This window comes from Erythrolamprus reginae, chromosome 2, assembly GCF_031021105.1.
Source record: "Erythrolamprus reginae isolate rEryReg1 chromosome 2, rEryReg1.hap1, whole genome shotgun sequence".
NCBI classification, from domain to species: Eukaryota; Metazoa; Chordata; class Lepidosauria; order Squamata; family Dipsadidae; genus Erythrolamprus; species Erythrolamprus reginae.
Window position 1 is genome coordinate 160,989,654 of NC_091951.1, and position 22,613 is coordinate 161,012,266.

At 42.3% G+C, this 22,613-nt stretch overlaps 1 protein-coding gene across 2 annotated transcripts in view; it reads left to right on the forward strand.

Annotated features, from left to right (window-relative positions):
* FSCN2 (fascin actin-bundling protein 2, retinal) overlaps positions 1 to 22,613 on the forward strand; it is a 37,456-nt gene that overhangs the window by 12,160 nt on the left and 2,683 nt on the right. The window contains exons 2-4 of one of the 2 annotated variants that reach the window (XM_070735970.1): positions 13,201 to 13,357; positions 19,131 to 19,252; positions 21,845 to 22,012. In XM_070735970.1, the coding sequence (XP_070592071.1) occupies positions 13,201 to 13,357; positions 19,131 to 19,252; positions 21,845 to 22,012 (447 nt within the window). Of the gene's footprint in view, positions 1 to 13,200; positions 13,358 to 19,130; positions 19,253 to 21,832; positions 22,013 to 22,613 lie in introns of both variants that reach the window. The other variant, XM_070735971.1, reaches the window with a different exon arrangement.

The following is a 22,613-nucleotide window of genomic DNA, read 5'->3' on the forward strand; positions in this document are numbered from 1 at the left end:
CTCAAGAAGTTTGCAATGAATTTGGATAAATTGGAAACCGGCATGCTCACTAGAAACATAGAAGACTGACGGCAGAAAAAGACCTCATGGTCCATCTAGTCTGCCCTTATACTATTTCCTGTATTTTATCTTACAATGGATATATGTTTATCCCAGGCATGTTTAAATTCAGTTACTGTGGATTTACCAACCACGTCTGCTGGAAGTTTGTTCCAAAGATCTACTACTCTTTCAGTGAAATAATATTTTCTCACGTTGTTTTTGATCTTTCCCCCAACTAACTTCAGATTGTGTCCCCTTGTTCTTGTGTTCACTTTCCTATTAAAAACACTAGGCTTTGGTTTGTTGAAAATTGCCCCCCCCAAAACAAACATAGGTCTTTCACCCATGGCTGAGTTAAAATGGCACCTACCATTCCTAGAGCCAGCAGAAAACTATACTGTACATGGATAAAATTTTCTCTTCTCCTTTGCAGTCTCTTATTTTGCTGCAGGCACAATGTCGGCAATTGTGCGGTATTTATTTATAGCATATTACATAGTACATATTAAGGACAATGATTGGCGAACTACTCCAGCCTTTGCTCCTTCCTGCCATCAAGTGTTCCCAGTCCAGAAAAATCATCAAGCAATTGCTTTGGCATAGGAGAGAGCTAAGAGTAAGTTTTGAAAGATGGCTACACCTGTGGGTTTAAGCATTTGTCAAGAATCCCCTGTATTTACGTAACTGCAGGCACATTTAGAGGGAGACCATTATTGAAATAGTGCTTTTCTAGAACAGCGCTAAACCATCTACAGTCTGGTTATTGGCCAACATATATTTTAACCCTATTCTGAAAAAGTGCTAAATTTGTATTCAAAAAGAGCCAGAATATTGACAGGTGTCCCAAAGACACTTATTCAAGATGATTGAGAATCTCCATAGACAGTGACAGATGCAAAGGCTGGATAATTTTACCACAAGGAAGCAGGGAATTCTCTTGGAGAGGCTACTGGTCAGGCTGATCTACCCAGAGATCAAGTGGATCCAGGAGTATACAGTGATACCTCGTCTTACAAACACCTCGTCATACAAACTTTTCAAGATACAAACCCGGGGTTTAAGATTTTTTTGCCTCTTCTTACAAACTATTTCACCTTACAAACCCACCGCCGCTGCTGGGATGCCCCACCTCCGGACTTCCATTGCCAGCGAAGCACCCATTTTTGCCCTGCTGGGATTTCCCTGAGCTCCCCTCCTTGGGAAACGCCACCTCCAGACTTCCATGTTTTTGTGATGCTGCAGGGGAATCCCAACAGGGGAATCCCAGCAGCGCAACAGAAGTCCGGAGGTGATGCTTCCCAGTGAGGGGAGCCTCAGTGAAATCGCAGCATTGCAAAAACACAGAGGTCTGGAGATGGGGTTTCGAGGACTTTGGTGTTTTTGTGATGCTGCGATTTCACTGATGCTCCCTTTGCTGGGAAACCCCACCTCCGGACTTCCGTTGCCAGCGAAGCGCCCATTTTTGTGATGCTGGGATTCCCCTGCAGCATCACAAAAACACAGAAGTCCAGAGGTGGGGTTTCCCATGGAGGGGAGCCTCAGGGGAATCCCAGCAGTGCAAAAACGGGCGCTTCAGCTGGCAAAAGGGGCGAATTTTGGGCTTGCACGCATTAATCGCTTTTCCATTGATTCCCATGGGAAACATTGTTTCGTCTTACAAACTTTTCACCTTAAGAACCATGTCCCGGAACCAATTAAGTTTGTAAGACAAGGTATCACTGTAGTCTGGTTTGAAGAAAAACCCAGATTTTCTCATTGCCCAAAGCAGAGGAAGGCAGTAAAGAGAAATGTTGGAGGAAGAAAAGAACATGTAGCAGTCTAAAATGAATAATAGGTATCACATCAATCCTACGCCTCACTTGCCTATGATACTCATAGAAGGATTTGGGAAATGTGTCCGATGATGTCCATGCAGGGTTAGGCTACTGCCCGGGCAGGGGGGAACGCAGTTGGGTAGTGAAGATGGAGCTCCACCCCAGAGCACCCAATTTGCACTGAAAGATGTTGAAAGAAAATGCAGGGTGTCCTGCATAAGCCAAGCCATGCAGTGTGGTAGTAAAAATTTTAGTAGCCCTTCATTGTCCATGGCAAAGTGTGCATCAAAATAAAGAAAAATGTAATTACAGTATTCTAATTTTCCAGTTCATTGTTCTAAACGTAATCTAAATACCAATCTGCAGAATCAGTTAGTCCACATCCTCATCACTGAGGGAGGCTGTTAGTCATATATGCAGACCCAGATTCAGACTATTTCAGATTCTCTGTGCCATATATAGAAAATGGTGTTGTGTACTGTAAAGAGAAACAGGGAAATAGAAATGGCCATGGAAAAAGGCTGAGTAAAAATTAGATTTTTCACTTCTCAGCAGACACTGATTAATGTTGGGAATCTCTGAGAAATTTGAAGCAAAGGGCCATGTCTTAGGATTTCTGTAGAAAGGGGCAATTATTTATAATCAAGTATCTGCACTACAGTCTGTTTTGTGTATTTTGAAAATCTTATTTTTTTAATCTCACTGGACAAGTTGTGGAATTGAGCATTTAATTTCAGCGTCTGTCTGTCAGTCTGTCTGTTTCTATCTATCTATCTATCTATCTATCTATCTATCTATCTATCTATCTATCTATCTATCTATCTATCTATCTAGCCATCTAGCCATCTACCCATCTATCCATCTACCCATCTATCCATCTATCCATCTATCCATCCATCTTGCAAATTGCAATTCTTGGATGGCTAATTTAGAATTACAACAAAAAGAGAGGAACAAAAGTGATAAATATAAAACTGCAAAAGCACAATATATGCAGCACCGAAATATACTTCAGGCTTAGTCATGAAAATTAACCTTTTACTTTAGAAAGCTCTGGCGCGCTGTGATATTTTGAACTCTCTCCAGTTTGGAGATTTGTTTGTGTGTGTGTTTTTGCTTGGAATATTGCCTTTCCTTACAGATTTTTTTAAAAAACTACGGTAATTTGACCCTTAGGAAGGAAGGTCTGAAACCTCCAAATATAGCTCCGTACTAGATGATTAAGAGGTGGCCCTATTAAAATTATTTAAATGTATTTTGATGTTTTTGAATTCCCCAAAAAGTCATACCCTGGTGCAAAAGCCTATCCCTCTTACATAGTGGGATTAGAAGCTAAATGCCCTGTGAGACATCCCTTGGAGCAGAAGTGGAAAGGAGCTATCAAGCTACTCTAAAAAAATAAAAAGGAGGACGAAGAGTATCAGTATGTAAAGAACTTTGGAAGAGGTTTTGGGGTCCATAATAATGCTTCTCCTCTTTTCTCTTCATAAATCTCCCCATGCAATCTGCTATGCTTTGTTGATGTTGATGAGGCTGGATCATCCTTAGCTCCCATTGGCTACTTTATGTTGCTGGATATGTGTGTACCCATTTGCATGTGGGTGCTGTCAGCCCCTTCTCTCTCGTCATCTGCATGAGAGATGGGGGAAGGCAGCAGATAACATTTCATCCTCTCCATCTCTTTCAATTAAGCTGGTAGAAACCTCAGGAATTCTCTTCCTGTCCTTTCAACTACAAAAGCAGAGGGGGGGGGGGATCACACTTTGATATTCACTTCTAGAGAGAAGACAACTGTTAACTATTCAGGTGTCAAAATTCACCTTCTGAGCTCCACTTCGGTGTTTAGGAAAAATGATTAGTAGGAAGTTTTCTCACTATTAGGTGAGGTTCAGTAGGAAGACAGAAGGAAAAGGGGGGACGTGATCGAAACATTTAAATATGTTAAAGGCTTAAATAAGGTTCAGGAGGGAAGTGTTTTTAACAGGAAAGTGAACACAAGAACAAGGGGACACAATCTGAAGTTAGTTGGGGGAAAGATCAAAAGCAACATGAGAAAATATTATTTTACTGAAAGAGTAGTAGATCCTTGGAACAAACTTCCAGCAGACGTCGTTGGTAAATCCACAGTAACTGAATTTAAACATGCCTGGGATAAACATATATCCATCCTAGGATAAAATACAGAAAATAGTATAAGGGCAGACTAGATGGATCATGAGGTCTTTTTTTGCCGTCAGTCTTCTATGTTTCTATGTTTCTAAGACCAAAGAATCCAGTGATATCCTCCCCTTTCCTCGTTGCCATTCAGTATGTTTCTTTGGCTGTTTTTCTGTTAATAGAATAAGATTTGGCCACTGAAGTAGTGCTATTCATGTCAATATATCCGCCAATACTTGGGCGGATTACCTATTAATGCAGCCATGAAAAAAAAAATAACTTCATATCCCTTATTCTCGCTAGAGAGTGAAAAGTAGCTTCAGGAGCACTTTCGAGATAAAAATGACAAAAAAAGGTAAAAGTCTGTTATTATCAAATAATTGCTGTTTTGAGAAAAATGGGGAAATCTGCATCATTTTTAATAGCACAAACATTTTAAAAATGCATGCTATATAAATTTTCCACGCCATATACGGCTCCCCTACCTTCTAACCATTGATGTGTGGTAGATCCCATTAAATTCACATTAGAAAATGCAGGAAGGCCAGACTAATGAAAATATATAAAGGCCAGAGAGGAGCTAAATTTTGAGCAAAGCTGATTGGCTGGAAAAGGCTGCCAATGGAATGGTCAGGCCAGAGGATTTATCTGACCAATTAATATCCTGCAAAATAGTGTGGAAAAGGAGAGCAGTAATTGCAGGGGGTTGGACTAGATTTAGAAGACCTCCAAGATCCCTTCCAATTCTGTAATTCTATTTTATTCTATTCTATTTTTAAAAGATGACAAAAACAAACAAAATATACAAAAAGAAATAAAATAGAAAGAAAAACTTTTGACTTTTTTCAGTAGAAATACAAATATATAATACAGCAACCTGGAAATCTGGGAAAAGATTTCTTAACTTGTCTTTAAATCAAACTGTTTACATTCAGGAGATGAACAATACAAAACCCTCCTTGCTGTGGACCGTATTTTCATCAGATCATCAGTGCTTAAGTTGATCTATGATCACAGGTGAGTTCCTCCTGGTTCGCACCGGTTTTATAGAAATGGTAGCAAACTGCTGGTGACATTATGGAGCACATTCTGCCCATGGACACTGCCATCTTTTGGGGGGGATTTTTTTTTTTAAAAAACCTTGGGGAGGGATTTTTTGCTGATTTTTTCTTCAGTGCATGTTCAGAAGCTGAGTTTCCGGCACTATGAATGCGCTGCCATCTTGTTTTCGGCTTTTTAAAAAAAATTGTGAATTTTTGGCACTGTGAAAAACGCATGCACGCCCATGTGGCATGGCCACACAGCATAGGAAGAAGCCAACCAGCAGCGAGGCAAGTTAGAACTCATCCTTGTCTATGATCATATTTTGGTGGTAGTTTCACACTGTCATGCTTGCTGGTGGTTTTGCACTGCTAAAAATGCAGTGGATCGTTTGCAGTCCCCTGCCACTAATAGATTACCTCACATGGGCTGCAAGTTTCAATCCATCATCCCTGATCCAAATCCAGTGAAGGTTACTAGGGTAGCAACAGATTAACAGAGTTGGAAGAAGTTGGAATTTGGAATTGGAAGAATTGGAAATTTAGGTCGACTAGTCCAACCCCTGCTCCAGCAGGAGACGGTTCACCATTTCTGACAAATGGCAGTCCAATCTTTTCTTGAAAGTCTCAAGTGACGAAGCACCCACAACTTTCGAAAGAAAGCTGTTCCATTAGTTGATTGTTCTCACAAAAAAGTAACTTGGCTCGCCACACATCCTGTTTGACTTGGATTGTCTTGGATTGTTTCGCCCGCTGATTTTTCTAACTTATGTACAAAAAAAAAAAAAGTCCAGAAAATCAGAGTTGGAGATATGATCTCCCTTTCTTTCCTCTTCTTTTGGCCTTAAAGATCAGTTTATTCTGCTTTGCCATTGCTCTGAGGAGAAACAAGCTAAAATGCTTGATATTCAAATTCCCACTGTGCCTGGAAGGGCTTGAGTTTGCTTGACACGAACTGTGCCCAGTTTTCTGAAAATATTGTACAGCTAATCTATAAGAGGTATAAGGAGTTTATGTATAACTACTTGAAATCTAGTATACAGAGTATGTTTGCCCAAAATTAGAAAAGCAATCTACATTTTATAAGGCAAACTTTGTCCTGCCTTCAGATTTCTTTAACCTTTCTCCAATATTGACACCGCATTGCCTTGGACGGGAAATGAACACTCGGACACCAAGCTGGGTAAAATGGGTCACTTTATTAAATATTAACAGAAAGACCTGCAGGGGTCGCTAAATGGGGCGGAGTTTCCTGAACACAAACATGCTTGGGCAACAAAATGGGCGAACTCCATGCCAGGTCAGGGTGAGGAATGCCCCGCCTACACCCAGCCCATAAAGCCACGCCCAGGGAGGGCTCACCCTGCATGATCCGGAACCGGAAATGACGTAGGTGAGCCCCAAGGGCACCCCCTTCACACCTCTCCGTCCGTGGAGTAAGCATGAGTTGTGCAACCGGGGTAAAAATACCACTCTCCCTTTGTTGCGTGTCCTTCAGGGAGAGGAAATAGCACAATAATCCCATCCCCAGCACTAAACTCATCCCTCTTTGAATATGAGGATGTAGTTTTCCACTGACAGTTCATGTTTCATGTCACGTCACCCATCGTCCATATTTCCAATGATCTGTAAAGCTTTCGTCGGCATGTCCCCCATCTTCCTACAATAAAATTCAGGTTGTATCAACTCTGTTTCCCTATCAAATTCTTATCACTGGATTTATAGAATCTGCCACTATGAAATATTTACCCGTGATGTTTAATGTACACATCATAATTCACATCCTCTAAAGCTTTTTTAGGAACTCAGCAGTGCTTTCCAGGTTTACGATCTAATTTTTCCTATACTGTCCTCCCAAACATCACAGTCATGTTTCTTTTATACTCTTTGAAGTCTCCCTCTCATCCAGATAAGGTTCTCTAGAGCAGTGTTTCCCAACCTTGGCAACTTGAAGATATCTGGACTTCAACTCCCAGAATTCCCCAGCCAGATATGCTTGTTGAATAAATCAGTGTTTCCCAACCTTGGCAACTTGAAGATATCTGGACTTCAATTCCCAGAATTCCCAAGCCAGCATTTGCTGGCTGGGGAATTCTGGGAGTTGAAGTCCAGATATCTTCAAGTTGCCAAGGTTGGGAAACACTGCTCTAGAATATGTGAGAGGCTGCTGGTGTTATAACAATGCAGCTCCTAGTGCTATCTCTGAAGGGGGAAACAAATTGCTTTTCTAGAGTATAGGGATCTTGAATTCTCTGTCCTTAAAGTTACTCTATTACTGGCCAATGATTTTTCTGACCATTCCCATTCAGTTTCTTTTGTGTCAGTTGTGTTTGCTGTAATCTGCACAATTTTGCCAGGTCATTTAATATTCCAAGGAGCCTCGGGTGCCTGTCACATTCCCTCGTTTCAGCATCTCTTGGATTCAGCTTCTATTTGATCAGATGAGACACTCTCTACTGTCAGCAGATATCCAGTCTAAAACATATAGCCATGGGAGATGCTATCAGGATTCCATTTTCTATTCTGCTTCCTGTACCCACTGCTAAAAATAAATAAATAAAAACAAATAGCTCCTGGTCATGGTCCCTGATTGCATCTATGACATTTTCTTGTGGCAAGATGAATGTCGCCATTTTTTTAAAAAAAAAATGCAGGCAATGTGTTCTTGCTCTTTCTTAAATTACATTTGAACACTTCAGAAGCTGGGTTAATGCCTGCTGGCAAGTGTAGCTATTATTATTATTATCAGGCAAAGGCTGCAGCAACATTGGTAAAATAGCTTGACTTCTCAATACCAGCGTGCAGACTGACTTTCCAATGACCTCCTAACATAGGGATGTTAGGGGTGGACCAGATTTGGCAGGTGGAACAGGATTGTTAAAGGGTTAAATAAGGTTCAGGAGGGAAGTGTTTTAATAGGAAAGTGAACACAAGAACAAGGGGACACAATCTGAAGTTAGTTGGGGGAAAGATCAAAAGCAACGTGAGAAAATATTATTTTACTGAAAGAGTAGTAGATCTTTGGAACAAACTTCCAGAAGACGTGGTAGATAAATCCACAGTAAGTGAATTTAAACATGCCTGGGATAAACATATATCCATTGTAAGATGAAATACAGGAAATATTATAAGGGCAGACTAGATGGACCATGAGGTCTTTTTCTGCCGCCAGTCTTCTATGTTTCTATGTTTCTATTGAGTGAATCCTTCCTTCTTCCCAAGTTTATGCTATATTGAATACTCTTTCCACGTATATATTTGATTCTAATCGAGCACAAGAGTAATGGAAGACCTTCCTTTATGTTTTCAGTGAAGGTAAATATCAGGTGTAAATCTATTTGCTCTCATCCTGGCGTGTCATTAGACCAATGGCTGTAGTTTTGGAGCTGACTAAAAAAATTGTGTTAATAATAAACATCTCAGAATTCTCCATCTTATGGAGAACCAAACATTTAGATCAGGCAGGAGAAGCCTTCTGTGCAAAGGAACATGATGGGGTTTTGACATAATACCTCTGTTGCCTGTACAAAGCCTTTATTATTAGGGCCAGCATTGAGAATTAGGTTACTATTTACCAGGCCAAGAAAGTTGGACCTGGATTAAGAACAAACATATTGGGTAACTTAGTTACTAGTAGGTAACCCTTTGATAGCCAGGAGCCACATTTGGCTTCTTAATGTAGAAGGCCTCGATTAATAGAGTAATGAAGGCCTATCATTGTCAAGATTTTTGAAGCAGGATTGGAGGGAAGTTGGGAACTTCTTTGGTTTTTAAACTTGCACCACTTTGTTTGCCCATAATCTCAGTAACTGTGGCTGCAGGAGGTTCCTATGTTAGAGCATACCCCAGCATTTATGGAATAGGAGGGAAAGATTTGCCTCACAAGTCTTTTTTATTTTATTTATTTATTTGTCGAATTTATGTGGCTGCCCATTTCCCCCCAAAGTGACTCTATAATAAAACTAGGAAATAAAATATTTTACAAACCCATTAAAATAGTAAATAGTAGATAAAACCAAACTGTGAGAGGAAATATGTTATATTGAATATAACCAGCATGCAGGCTTTCTATTAGATGTAATATCAGTTTATTTGGGTAATGAAGAGTTCCTTGGTCTCCTAGATTTCAAATCCCTTTATTCCCAGATATTCCGGATTGAAAACAGCAAATATAATTCCCAAATCTAGAATGATTGGAATTCTTGTGAGAAACTAAAATGTGCAAAACATTCTGAATTAACAGCAATATCAATAGTATTTAGACTTATATACCACTTCATAGTGCTTTTGCAGCCCTCTCTAAGCGGTTTACAGAATCAGCACATTGCCCCCAACAGTCTGGGTCTTCATTTTACCCACCTCAGAAGGATGGAAGGCTGAGTCAACCTTGAGCCAGTGGGGGTGAGATTTGAACTGCTGAACTAAGCAGATTTTGAGCCTGAAATAGTTGCCTCAAGCTCAAAACAGCCATCTGAAGACTCTCCAGGAACATTAAAATCTATTCTCAATTCAAAATGTTTTGTCCACCCTCAGTGAAGAGTCATCTGAGTTCAGCAAGGAATAATACTCTTCAAGAGATCATCACTCAGTTTAGCAGTACTGGACAATTTTGGTCCAGTCTCCAGCATTTCTCTTTTTTTTGGGGGGGGGGGGGGCTTATTGATATACAGTATATGTAAAAGCCAAATACAGTACTACTCACTCATCACAAAATCTCCAGAACTGTAACGTCTACAAACTTGAAACTTGGCATGTATGTTCCTGTTGACTTGTAGGTGCTCACTAAGTAAGGATTTTTCAAAATGACCATCAGGTCATTAGTATTTCTTATAAAATATTATATTAATATACTCTGATGCTAAGGAGTTAGATGTTCTACTCCCCATCCACACCTGAAAAGAACTCTGTTCCAACTGCCGATTGCCTTATAGTAAAACACTCTGATGCTACCCCTTCGTTAAACCAGCCGTGGACGTAGCAAGCGCGTGACTTATCTGGCCTGTGGGATTCTACTCCCCCTCCCCACCTGAAAAGAACTCTGTTCCAACTGCCAGTTGCCTTATGTAACATGCTCTGATGCTAAGGATTGGGCTTGATACATTGACACTTAAAGCTTGAAAATTTATGCAGAATGTGTAACACATTCTACATATATTTTCAAGCTTTAAGTGTCAATGTATCAAGCTCAATCATAACTACTCATTAATTTTCAAATTTAACTGTCTATTTATCAAGCTCGATCACATAGTTTCATAGCAAAGCCCAGGTATCCAACTACTAGTAGTTTATAAAAGCTTATATTCCAAAGGGCCCTGAAGGAAGCAAATTCCATTGCAGATCTGCTCCATGAAACCCAATAATCCCATAACTTTCTATCCTTCCCCAGAACATCAAAATCTAGCTCTCCTTCTAAATATTGGGATAGTGGGAAGTCAGGATAGGTTAAGAATGTGGTTTGATCAGGGCAATGCAATTGTGGCACCAGGTTTTTCTGGTTTTTTGCTTTATTGTTTTATTGCTTTTGGTTTTATGATTGTTTTATTGGTGGTGAGCTGTCCAGAGGTGGTTCCAAAATAGAGAGCTACACAAATGTTTTAAATAAATAAGTAAACAATCTGGACCCTTTACAATGGGGTTCCAAGCCAGGCTATAGTAGCAGGCAGTATTGATTGTACATATGGATAAGCTCTGCTGCTAGGATGGAGATAGCCCTGGCCTCCTTGATTCCCTCAGTTGCTTTTGGTATCCTTTGCTGGCGCAGGGTGCCAGGACTGGGGGGCATAATTCTTCAGTGTTTTTCTGCCCTCCAGGTTTCAATCAGTGCTGGTAGTACGGGAAGGGCCTCTGCTTTGTGGGATGGCGCAGAGATCAACCCCCTTTCCATTCCTCTGTAAGGTTTAAATGAAACTGGTGGACAAGGTTATCTATTGACATAGGATCAAATATAATCAATATATCTCTTATACCTTATATATGTTTTGGGTTATCCAGATGACCCCTTCAAGGTATATTCCCAAGGCCAATGTACGAATCTGGATGGAGACGGAAAAAAAGCAATAGCCTCTCACGTCCAGTGATTTCCATCTTTGCCCCAGGCAGAATTGGTACACACTCTGGGACTCCGTTTATATTTGCATCTTAAGGAGCAGGTGGCAGTTGTGGCTGGGAGAGCCTTTGTATAAATATTTCATGTGCACTAGTTGTGCCTGTTCTTTGATCATGAAGCATACTCACAGCCACTCATGCCTTAGTCATCTCCCGAGTGGACTAATGCGACACACTACAACACACTGTATATGAGGCTACTGTTGAAAATCATTCAAAGCTTCAGCTGGTCCAGAATGAAACCAGAGATTCAGATTTGGGTATATCAAGGTATGCCCACGTAACACCTTTGCTATCAGTAGACGTGACCAGGTGCAATTCGAGGTGTTGGTTGTCATCTCCTTAGCATGGGGCCTTATCGTTTGTGGGACTGTCTATCTGCAATGAGAAGGCACCTTCTATGTCCCTTCAGTAAAGTTATAAAATTGTCACCTGATGGGCTCTTGGAAACATCTATGTAATGGTGTTTATATTATTATTATTATTACTATTATTATTTATTAGATTTGTATGCCGCCCCTCTCCGAAGACTCGGGGCAGCTAACAACAATATAAAAAGACAATGTAAACAAATCTAATATTAAAAACAATCTAAAAAATCCCAATTTAAAAAACCACTCATACATACAAGCATACCATGTATAAATTCTATAAGCCTAGGGGGAAGAGAAATTTCAATTCCCCCATGCCTGACAACAGAGGTGGGTTTTAAGGAGCTTGCGAAAGGCAAGGAGGGTGGGGGCAACTCTGATATCTGGGGGGAACTGGTTCCAGAGGGTCGGGGCCGCCACAGAGAAGGCTCTTCTCCTGGGTCCCGCCAAACAATATTGCTTAGTCGACAGGACCCGGACAAGGCCAACTCTGTGGGACCTAACCGGTCGCTGAGATTCATGCGGCAGAAGATGATCCCGGAGATATTCTGGTCCGATGCCATGAAGGGCTTTATAGGTCATAACCAACACTTTGAATTGTGACCGGAAATTGATCGGCAACCAATGCAGACTGCGTAGTGTTGGTGTAACATGGGCATACCTAGGTAGGCCCATGACTGCTCTCGCAGCTGCATTCTGCACGATCTGAAGTTTCCGAACACTTTTCAAAGGTAGCCCCATGTAGAGAGCATTACAGTAGTCGAACCTCAAGGTGATGAGGGCATGAGTGACTGTGAGCAATGAGTCCTGGTCCAGATAGGGCCGCAACTGGTGCACCAGGTGGACCTGGGCAAACATCCCTCTCGCCACAGCTGAAAAATGTTTCTCTAATGTGAGCTGTGGATCGAGGAGGACGCCCAAGTTGCAGACCCTCTCTGAGGGGGTCAATTATAGAACAGTATTCTGACTAGAGATACTATAAAAGCTCCAAACCTGCTGGCTTTGCAGAAGTCCATGAAGATCTGATTTTTCTCTCAGACACTGAGGCCAGGATGTTAATAGAGCTTGGGAATAGGTGTAGGTGATATACTTGAATGTTTATAAGAGCCTCAACTCAGTTTTTCTTCTCAATTTGTTTAAACAATTATGGTTTTTATCTTTTTAATTGCCCATTAGTCCTATAAATTGGCTGAATAAATACATATTCCAAGGGACAGAAAAGGACATATAATAATATGTTTTATATAAACATAATAATAATCAAAAATAATAAATGAATAAATATAATAATTTATATAATTTATAATAAACAGCAAACAAATATAAATGTAACCATACAACATAACAAAATGATGAATCAGGAACTCTCATTCAGCTGGGCCTAGTGACCTTGAAGGCTTTCCTCAATTTGAGCAGGGTGGAGCCTGTTGCCTATTGACAGATTATAAATTGTACATAAAATTTGTAGCGATTATTAATAATGGGTGGTTAATAAAGCATATTGTACTGTTTAATTATTTAAATAATTATTTACAAATTCCACATCTCTAACTTAGTCCCCCTGCTTGACTGCTCTTCTCGGGATCTTGGCATCGTCTCTCACAAGCTCGATCAGAGGTGAATTGCGATATCTGGCAATTAAATGATTTGAAAATATGTTCTTCCTTCTAGGTGTTAATGTTTCGGCCAATCAGGATGAAGAGACACACCATGAGACCTTCCAGATGCAGATTGATAAAGAAACCAAGAAGTGCATTTTCCATTCCAACACAGGCAACTACTGGACCTTGGTGGCACATGGAGGGATTCAAGCCATGGCTACTGAAATGTGAGTTGTGCTGTGTCCTCATTTTGCTGGCAGGTCCCTAAAACAGGGATGAATAATAGTGATGGACGAACCCAACGGTGTTCGGGTTCGGCAAGTTCGGACGAACTTTACGCAAAGTTTGGCCGAACCCGAACCGAACCCAAACTCGAACCCGAACAGGGAATCCCTCCCATGAAGAGATTCCGGGAGTGGAGCTTTGACGTCACGGGCAGGTTGCTAAGGACGCCAAGGTGATCACTTCCTGGATTCCATGGAATCCAGGAAGTGATCACCTTGGCGCCCTTAGCAACCTGCCCGTGACGTCAAAGCTCCAAACTCTGAACACGATCATGAACTTTGCCCGAAGTTTGAAAAAAAACCGGGTTCGGGTTCGGCATACCGAACACCGCAAAATTCGGGACCGACCCAAATTGTGTGGGTTCGGTTCGCCCATCACTAATGAATAACCTATGCTCGGTGGAATGAATATGGTTCAAAAGAAATATATTTCCATGTTTGTCTTTTAGACAGGCATAACTATGGATCACTCACCACCTTCTTGGGCAGCCATTTTGGTGATGGCCACATCAAGCAAAGCAGCCAGTCTCCAGCAGTGTCTCTAGCCCAGTGTTTCCCAATCTTGGCAACTTGAAGGTATCTGGACTTCAACTCCCAGAATTCCCCAGCCAGCATCCGCTGGCTGGGGAATTCTGGGAGTTGAAGTCCAAATATCTTCAAGTTGCCAAGGTTGGGAAACACTGCTCTAGCCCCTAATCAAAAGAAGATTGCATAGTCCTACCCTAAATAATCAGGATTTCAGAAATGTGTCCCTTGTACACACTAGACATCATAATAAAGAACTTGTTTAGGGGAGAAATGGGCACCAGATTTAGCAAAGAGCTACCGTAGGTCTTCCTCAAAACAACAAAAATAACACTGCACCATAGCAAAGCAGATCCGGTCTCTTTTTTTGCAGACCCATAGAATTAATGTGCCTGTGTAAAATGGGGGGAAGCTTGTTCCATGTTGGCAAGATGCTGCTTTTGGCATCTGCTGCCCCATTTATTTTCCTCTGCAGTTTGCTTTTAGACAATTGCTGTTTCTCAAGAACATATCCCCTTCTCCTTCAGCAGCAACTGTTCCAATGCAGTCTCTCTGCTTCTCTGTCTCTCCTGCCCTCCACTCCCCTGTCCAAACCAATAACTTTGGCAAATGTGTAAGAATGGAACAGGTCGAAAACCGTCCTATGCAAACGACTCCATAAAACACACCTCGTGTGGGAATCCATGGTTGGACATTTGGATGGTGTGGGTGTTTTTAAAGAGTTATTCCTGTACGAAGCATTCATCTGCTTCTACACAAATAACAGCCAGTCAGTTGGTGGAAGGTTAAAATAGTTCCACTGCTTGATCAGAACTAATGTCATAATTCTCTTCAGCAGAATCTAGTTTCATAGATTCTACATTAGACTACGCTGATTTTATTATTTGCTTGTAAGCTTGATTAATTGGTGGCTGTGAGCCAGAGAGATTGTGAGAGTTGGACAGCTTACAAATTTAATAAATTATTAAATTTATTATAGTTTGTCGCATAGTCAGCCAGGTAATCAGACTGTATTTCACATTTTTATCCACCTATTACAGGTGTGTCAAACTCAAGGCCTGTGGGCCAGATCTGACCAGCGAGGTAGTTAGATTTGGCCCGTTGGGCCTCCCTGGAAACAGCTACCCTGTTTCCTCGAAAATAAGACGTACCCCGAAAGTAAGGCATGTCAGAGGTTTTGCAGAATTTGCTAATATAAGGCACCCCCCACAAAAAATAAGGCGTAGTCAAGTTTACATACGGTACGGTGGAAAAACATATGGTACCATTCAAAGCTGTTCATAGTGGTACCGTAATAATATGGTGTCCCCTGCTGGCCCCTTCCATCGCTTTGTACCATCCAGTACAGCGTAGACTGTAGTTCCTCAGGTGGCTGGAAGCTGCAATAGCAGGAGTATACTGTTGTACCATATAAGTGCCGTCGTTTGTGTGTGTGGGTGCCATACTGACAGATACCGTACCGTAATCAGTGTACCGTACGGTACACTTTCTTTGGGGGTGTCAGCTTTTCTGCCTGTGAATTTGTCTTATTTGAGAAATATAAGGCACCCCCCCCCAAAAAAAATAAGACGTAGAACAACTTTTGGAACAAAAATTAATATAAGACAGTGTCTTATTTTTGGGAAAACACGGTAGGTTCTGGTCCATAGTGCCTCTGTCAGCGAAAACAAAGCATGAGAGAGCCTCTGTTTTTGCTGGCAGAGGGCTGCAGAGGCCATTGTGGCCAAAACAGAGTGTGCCACTGTTTTGGCCACAAGCTCCCCTTTCACTGGCAAAGGGTTGCAAGAGGCCATCCCAGCCAAAAACGGAGCCCATTTTCACTGGCAGATCACTCAGGCCATAGGCGCCCCTGACATGACTGACATCAAGCTGCCAGCACTCACCCTACCATCCCCCCGCCTCCCGAGGTAAAACACAACCTTGATGCAGCCTCAAATGAAGTCAGGTTTGACATCCCTAACTTATTGAGTCCTTCTCAAGGGCCTAGGATAGGCAGATGTTGCTGTTTTGATGGTGTTAAAGATATTATAGCAGAATGTACGGTAAGTTGTTCCAAGACAACCTGCCTTTTGCGATTGAGTAATGGTGATCTTCTCATTGGTGGTGATTTTCAAGTGGCGCTCTAGTTATTTTAGAATTTCACCCAAGGTGCCAATCCCAATTGGCATTACCTTTGCATTCTTTTGCTACAATTATTCTACTTCTATTTGCAAGACTTGGTATTTTGTGACTTTTTTCAGTTCTTTCTCTTTTCTTCTGCTGCAACGGTCACTGTCCAGACTCTTTTCTCTTTCTTGTCAATAATTGTTAAATCTTGGGCGTGTTTTTTTTTTTTTTAAATGTTGTTATTATTTTACTGAAATGTTGTCTCAGTTGCTTGAGAACTTTTAATAATAGGATTGGAGAATATGTCAGTGGCATCTTTGGACCACATAATCGAATCTGTGGAAGATCTGAGATGCTGAGAAATTAAAAGCATCTTCAACAGAGGGAAAATGGGATTAGGCTTGCAGAGAAGGGGGTCAGCCTTTCCCCCAATTATTTCCTGGTTTAAAAAAATAACCCTTTCAGAAGTGGATGTTGGTTTAGTAGAAGTCCATGTGGGTACTTGAATATATTTCTCTTACTTTCCCCATTCCCGTGGGGCAAATAATATTTTCAAGAAGATAATTTAGTTTTGGAAAACAACGTGAGGGAAAAGAATAACATCTTTTCTCAGTGTCCTCGTTTCAATACAATAAAGAACAAGCACCACCTTCCTGGTTGTTTTTAGCTGTTTTTAATTTTAGAATCCGGGCAACCCAACAGCTTCTCTGCCTTCTCCTCCTCCAACTGCGCCCTCACTTCCCCTTTAACATGTGACACTTCTTTTAAGCAAGAACATTTAAGAACTTCTCTAATCCAGGCAAGCATGAGCTCAAGGCTGCTGGCTAAAACTGGACAGAAGTAGATTAGATTAAAATTAGAATATTTAACAGCGAGTGGCATTAACTCTTGGAAAACATATATGTAGACACTAAAGAAATATTTTCCCCTATTCTTCTTCAGTGACATGAACCTCTATTCAAAGACGAGAGCCGGATAGGACTTGGCAATGAAATGAAGCGCTGAAGTTCCTTGTCACATCCAGGAAAATCCTATTTCTGCCTCTGAAAATAGCCTGGATGCTTTTATGCTACAATTCACTGGAACTGTGTCAAAATAAGAGAGGAAAATATTCAGCGATATGTGCCCTCTCAAGCCCCTGCTTTGGGTGGAATGTGCATTACAAATGTGTTTCCTGACCTTCATTTTTCATTTAGTAAGGCAAATTCCCCATTCCACATACTTTCTCTCAGTCTATTGACTGCCAAGTGTGGTGGAGTAGAATGGAATGGAATAGAATGGAATGGAGAATAGAGTAGAATAGAGTAGAGTAGAATAGAATAGAATGGAATGGAATGGAATGGAATGGAATGGAGAGTAGAGTAGAGTAGAGTAGAGTAGAGTAGAATAGAATAGAATAACCTTGGAGGTCATCTAGTCCAACCACCTGCTCAAGCAGGGGACCTTACCATTCCAGACAACTGCCTGTCCAGTGTCTTCTTAAAAGCCTCCAGTGATGAAACACCAACAACTTAAGCTATTCCACTGGTTGATTGTTCTATTAGGAACAATCTGTTCTATTAGGAAATTTCTTCTTAGTTCTAGGTTGCTTCTCTCCTTGATTAGTTTCCATCCATTGTTTCTTGTCTTGCCTTCTGGTGTTTGGGGAAAAATACTTATTTAGTAGAATATGTAATGCAGAGGATTAGTGAGACAATTTTGCTCCCCACGGGAAAACCTGCAAACCTAATGAGTTAAGGTAGGGTAAAGCTCAATAGTAATGCATCTAAACCAGTGGTTCTCAACCTGGGGTTCGGGACCCCTTTGGGGGTCGAACAACCATTTCACAGGGGTCGCCTAAGACCCTGGGGAAAAGACAAAGCTTCTATTCTGGCACCTTGGAACATATTTTTACAATCCGACCAATCAGCCGTTTACAGTGGGGGGTGTCCCTCTGAACTTCCTGCAAATCAGCTTAAAGCTCTGTTGGGAGAATTGGAGCTAGACTTATGGTTGGGGGCCACCACAACATGGGGAACTTGATTAAGGAGCCGCAGCATTAGAAAGGTTGAGAACCACTTATCTAAGCCTTCAGGAAATGGTTGCAATAGAGCAGGGGTGTCAAAATTAAAGGTCCGCTGGTCAGATTTGGCCCACGGGATGGTTGAATCTGGCTCACAGGACCAGCCTGGAAATAGCAAAAGACTGACCCACAGTGCCTCTGGCAGCCAAAATGAGGTGGGGATGGGGCCTGCACCCCATTTTGGCCGGCAGGGTGCTGTAGGACAGGGGTCCCCAACCACCGGGCCGCAGACCAGTACCGGGCCGCGGGGCATGTTGTACCGGTCCGTGGAGTCAGCAGCTGCCGGCCCTCATGCCACCACCCCCTCCCTCCAGCGCTTCGCCTCCCGCCGGGCAAGAGGCCTCGGGAAGCAGGTTCTGCCGGCCACAGGACGATGGATGGGACAGAGGGGCGGGAAGGACCGAGAGGCTCAAGCCTCTTTTGGCTTCTGCCGCGGGGCGCTTTTGCGTTTTTGGCTGGGGGGAGGCAGGAGGGCCAGCCTGATCCCCTCTCTCCAGCGCTTAGCTCCCGCTGGGCAAGAGGGCTTGGGAGGCAGGTTCTGCCGGCCACAGGACGATGGCGGGAAAGAGGGGCGGGGAGGACCAGCACCCCCATGCTTAATCCCGCCCCCAACCACGCCCCTTTCCGCCCCCACTGGGCCATAGAAAAATTGTCTTGCTGAAACTGGTCCCTGGTGGAAAAAACGTTGGGGACCACTGCTGTAGGAGACATTTGTCCCATTTATCTCTCTCCCCTCCCCGGGCGGCCTATGGAGGCGAACTACAATGCTGCTCTAGTCCTTGAAGAAATCCAGTTTGACAACCCAACAATAGAGCATGTGTAAACCTTTGTAAATACATTTACAAATGTAACAAGATTCCATAGATCTCCCTCCCATGTTGTGGAATGTTGTAGATGTACTGTATGTTGGCTTTAAATGTGTAATAAATGTTGAATAGAACAGAAAGAATAAAATCTTTGGAAAGAATGCATAGTTTCTCCTTTCTGATTCTTCCATCAATTCGTGCACTTTGGTTTCCTCAGATCCGCCAGCACTATGTTCGATCTTGAATGGCGTGGTCGCCGTGTTGCCCTTAAAGCTAACAATGGCAAATACATTTGCACCAAGAAGAATGGACAACTGTCAGCTGTCAGTGACAGAGTGGGTAAGTCTTATCTCTAGATCCTGAAGGTGAAGCTCTCTAGGGGTTCAGTCCTTCTAGATCAAAAAAATAGGAAGCCATTGTGAGAAATCTGTTATTTTTTGGATACTGGATACTGAAGGACCACAACAATTGCAGTGCGCACTGGAGTTTTAGTGGAATGGTGCAAAGGTGGGTTCTTTAGAACCATTAGTAAACTGGTGATGATGTCACGGAGTTGGTTCTGTCAGTGCCAGTCCGTGGTTGCCGCCATCTTGGATTTTGCTTCTGCGCATGCGCAGAAGCTAATTTTTGCTTTTGATTCTGCACAGAAGCTATGTTGTAATGGCTGCAGGGGCACACGCATAGCTCACATGCCTGGCACAACCCTGAACAAACTAACAGCAAAAGGATGCACAATCTACCCCTGTAGTGTTCGGAAACTTCAGATCGTGCAGAATGCAGCTGCGAGAGCAGTCATGGGCCTACCCAGGTATGCCCATGTTTCACCATCACTCCGCAGTCTGCATTGGCTGCCGATCAGTTTCCGGTCACAATTCAAAGTGTTGGTTATGACCTTTAAAGCCCTTCATGGCACTGGACCAGAATATCTCCGAGACCGCCTTCTGTCGCATGAATCCCAGCGACCGATTAGGTCCCACAGAGTGGGCCTCCTCCGGGTCCCGTCAACTAAACAATGTTGGTTGGCGGGCCCCAGGGGGAGAGCCTTCTCTGTGGCGGCACCGACTCTCTGGAACCAACTCCCCCCGGAGATCAGAACTGCCCCTACTCTTCCTGCCTTCCGTAAACTCCTCAAAACCCACCTTTGCCGTCAGGCATGGGGAAACTAAACATCTTCCCCTGGGCACGTTGAATTTATATATGGTATGCTTGTGTGTGTGTGTGTGTGTATGTTAGTATAGGGGGTTTTCTTAAATTTATAATATTTTAATTAATTGGATTATGTATTGGATTGTCTTTTCACTTGTTGTGAGCCGCCCCGAGTTTTCGGAGAGGGGCGGCATACAAATCCAAATAATAAATAAATAAATAAATAAATTAGTCAAACCTATTCATTTTCTATTGCTTTCATATTAAAAATGGCTTTGAAAGATGAATAACCAAATCTGGACATCAAATATTTAACATAATTGTGTCCTTTGTGGAATCTCAAAAATGGTAAAGCAGAATAAAGCCAGATAGTAAACAATATCTGAAATAATAATAATAATAATAATAATTATTATTATTATTATTATTTATTAGATTTGTATGCTGCCCCTCTCCGAAGACTCCGAAGTTTCTATCTAGCTCTAATTAGTAGCCCCCCAAAAAGAGAGTATAAATCTGGATCTCTCCAAATACATTGGACTACACTCTCATTATCTTTATCCCTCTCCTCCACCGCAATAAACTTTGTGGTTTATAAAAATCAAGAGGAACTGGAGAGAGCCGGAATAGATCTTGAAAAATCTTTGTATGTAATTGTGGAGCGCTAGATAGAGAGTTGAAGAAAACTGAATTTCCAAGGAAGTTAGAAGAAACCCAATCTATTTCTAGAGATGCTAGCTTGTGTTCAGCGGTATGTTATGTGAACCTAGGTCGATGGCGAACCTATGGCATGGGTGCCACAGGTGGCACGCGGAGCCATATCTGTTGGCATGTGAGCCATTGCCCTAGCTCAGCTCCAAAATGTAGCCAGCTGATTTTTGGCTAGCACAGGGGCTCTGGGAGAGCGTTTTTGGCTTCCAGAGAACCTCCAGGGGATGGCGAATGGCATTTTTACCCTCCTCTGGCTCAAGGGAAGGCTTTGGAGCCTCGGGAGGGTGAAACATGAGACTATTGGGTGCACCAGAAGTTGGGAAACAGGCTGTTTCCAGCCTCCCGAGGGCTTCTGGGGGGGGGGAAGCTGTTTTCACCCTCCCCAGGCATTGAATTATGAATGTAGGCACTCACATATGCGTGATAGTGTGCACACGCTGTATTTTGGCACCCAAGGAAAATATGGTTCGCCATCACTGACCTAGGTAATAGTGGCATCATGAACCAAGCATGACTTACCAGTTATGGGAACCTTATCATTGAGTTGATAGACCCTGATCAGCCAGTTTTGAAGCCATAGTTTAAAAAGCAGATGTTCAGATCAGTTACTAAAGAACAGATAAATCAAAGGAGACTTATCGGCTCAATACAGGTTGATAAGAGGACATTGTGTTCTTGAGCTGACTCTGGAACACTCTTGAGCTCTTTTATTGGTAAATAGTTATGCACCCTGTATGTGAAAACAAGACTTCTTTGGTCTCAGAATTTAGAGACTTACCCAAGCGTGGAAAGAAGTAAGATTCTTCAACATTTCTACAATTTGGGCAGATGCAGGGAACTTGCAGAAATAGGACCATGAAATGTGCTCCAACTTCAGCAGCCCTACTAACTACTTAAAATCTTCCCTTCTGTGTTCCAAAGATCCACATGAACAGGTTCTTAGAAGCAGCCATTTCTAAGGGAGCAGCCTTGTATTCATTTGTGTAAAAATGTCCTTTTTAGATTCCCTAGCTCTTCAGGGTTATGGTAGTCTCATTAACCTCAGACTGCACTGAGTTACAGTTGTTGCCACAGGGAAAGACGAAGAATTTGTCCTCAAGCTGATCAACCGACCCATCCTGGTTCTTCGTGGGGCTCATGGCTTTGTTTGCTACCACCGCAACTCCAACTTGCTGGATGCCAACCGTTCCATCTATGACGTCTTCCACCTCAATTTCAGTGACGGTGCTTACCAGGTCAAAGGTAATTCGTTGGCTGCAAACTGGGTGGCTGGGAGAGAGAAGGAGCTGGGGAGCGTTCTTCATTCCCACTGTGAATTGATTAATTAATTAACCAATCTCGTGTCAGGGGAATGCCATACACAAAACGCAGTGGGTCACTTCCTGCTGGTGAGTGTAAACTAGTGTATTCAAAGGCTGCTTAGTGCTAATGCTTTGAAGTTCCCGCATGCAATCACATGCAAACATGTCCATTTTGTTGACTACAATCCATCCCTACCCTGTATAATAACAGTTATTAAATGCTCTAAGTGCCAGTGCTTCTGTAGACAAAATACAGGTAGTCCCTGATTTAAAACAATTTGCTTAGTGATCATTTGAAGTTACAACAGTGCTGGGGGAAAATGATTTATGACCATTTTTCACACTTATGACCACTGCAGTACCCCATGGCCATAGGATCCAAATTAAGACATTTGGCAACTTGCTTTCATTTCTCATGGTTGCAGTTTTCCAGGGTCATGTGACCCCCTTTTGCAACCTTCCAACAAGCAAAGTCAATGGGGAAGCCAGTTTCACTTAACAGCCATGTCAATCATTTAAGAGGTGTAGTGATTCACTTAACA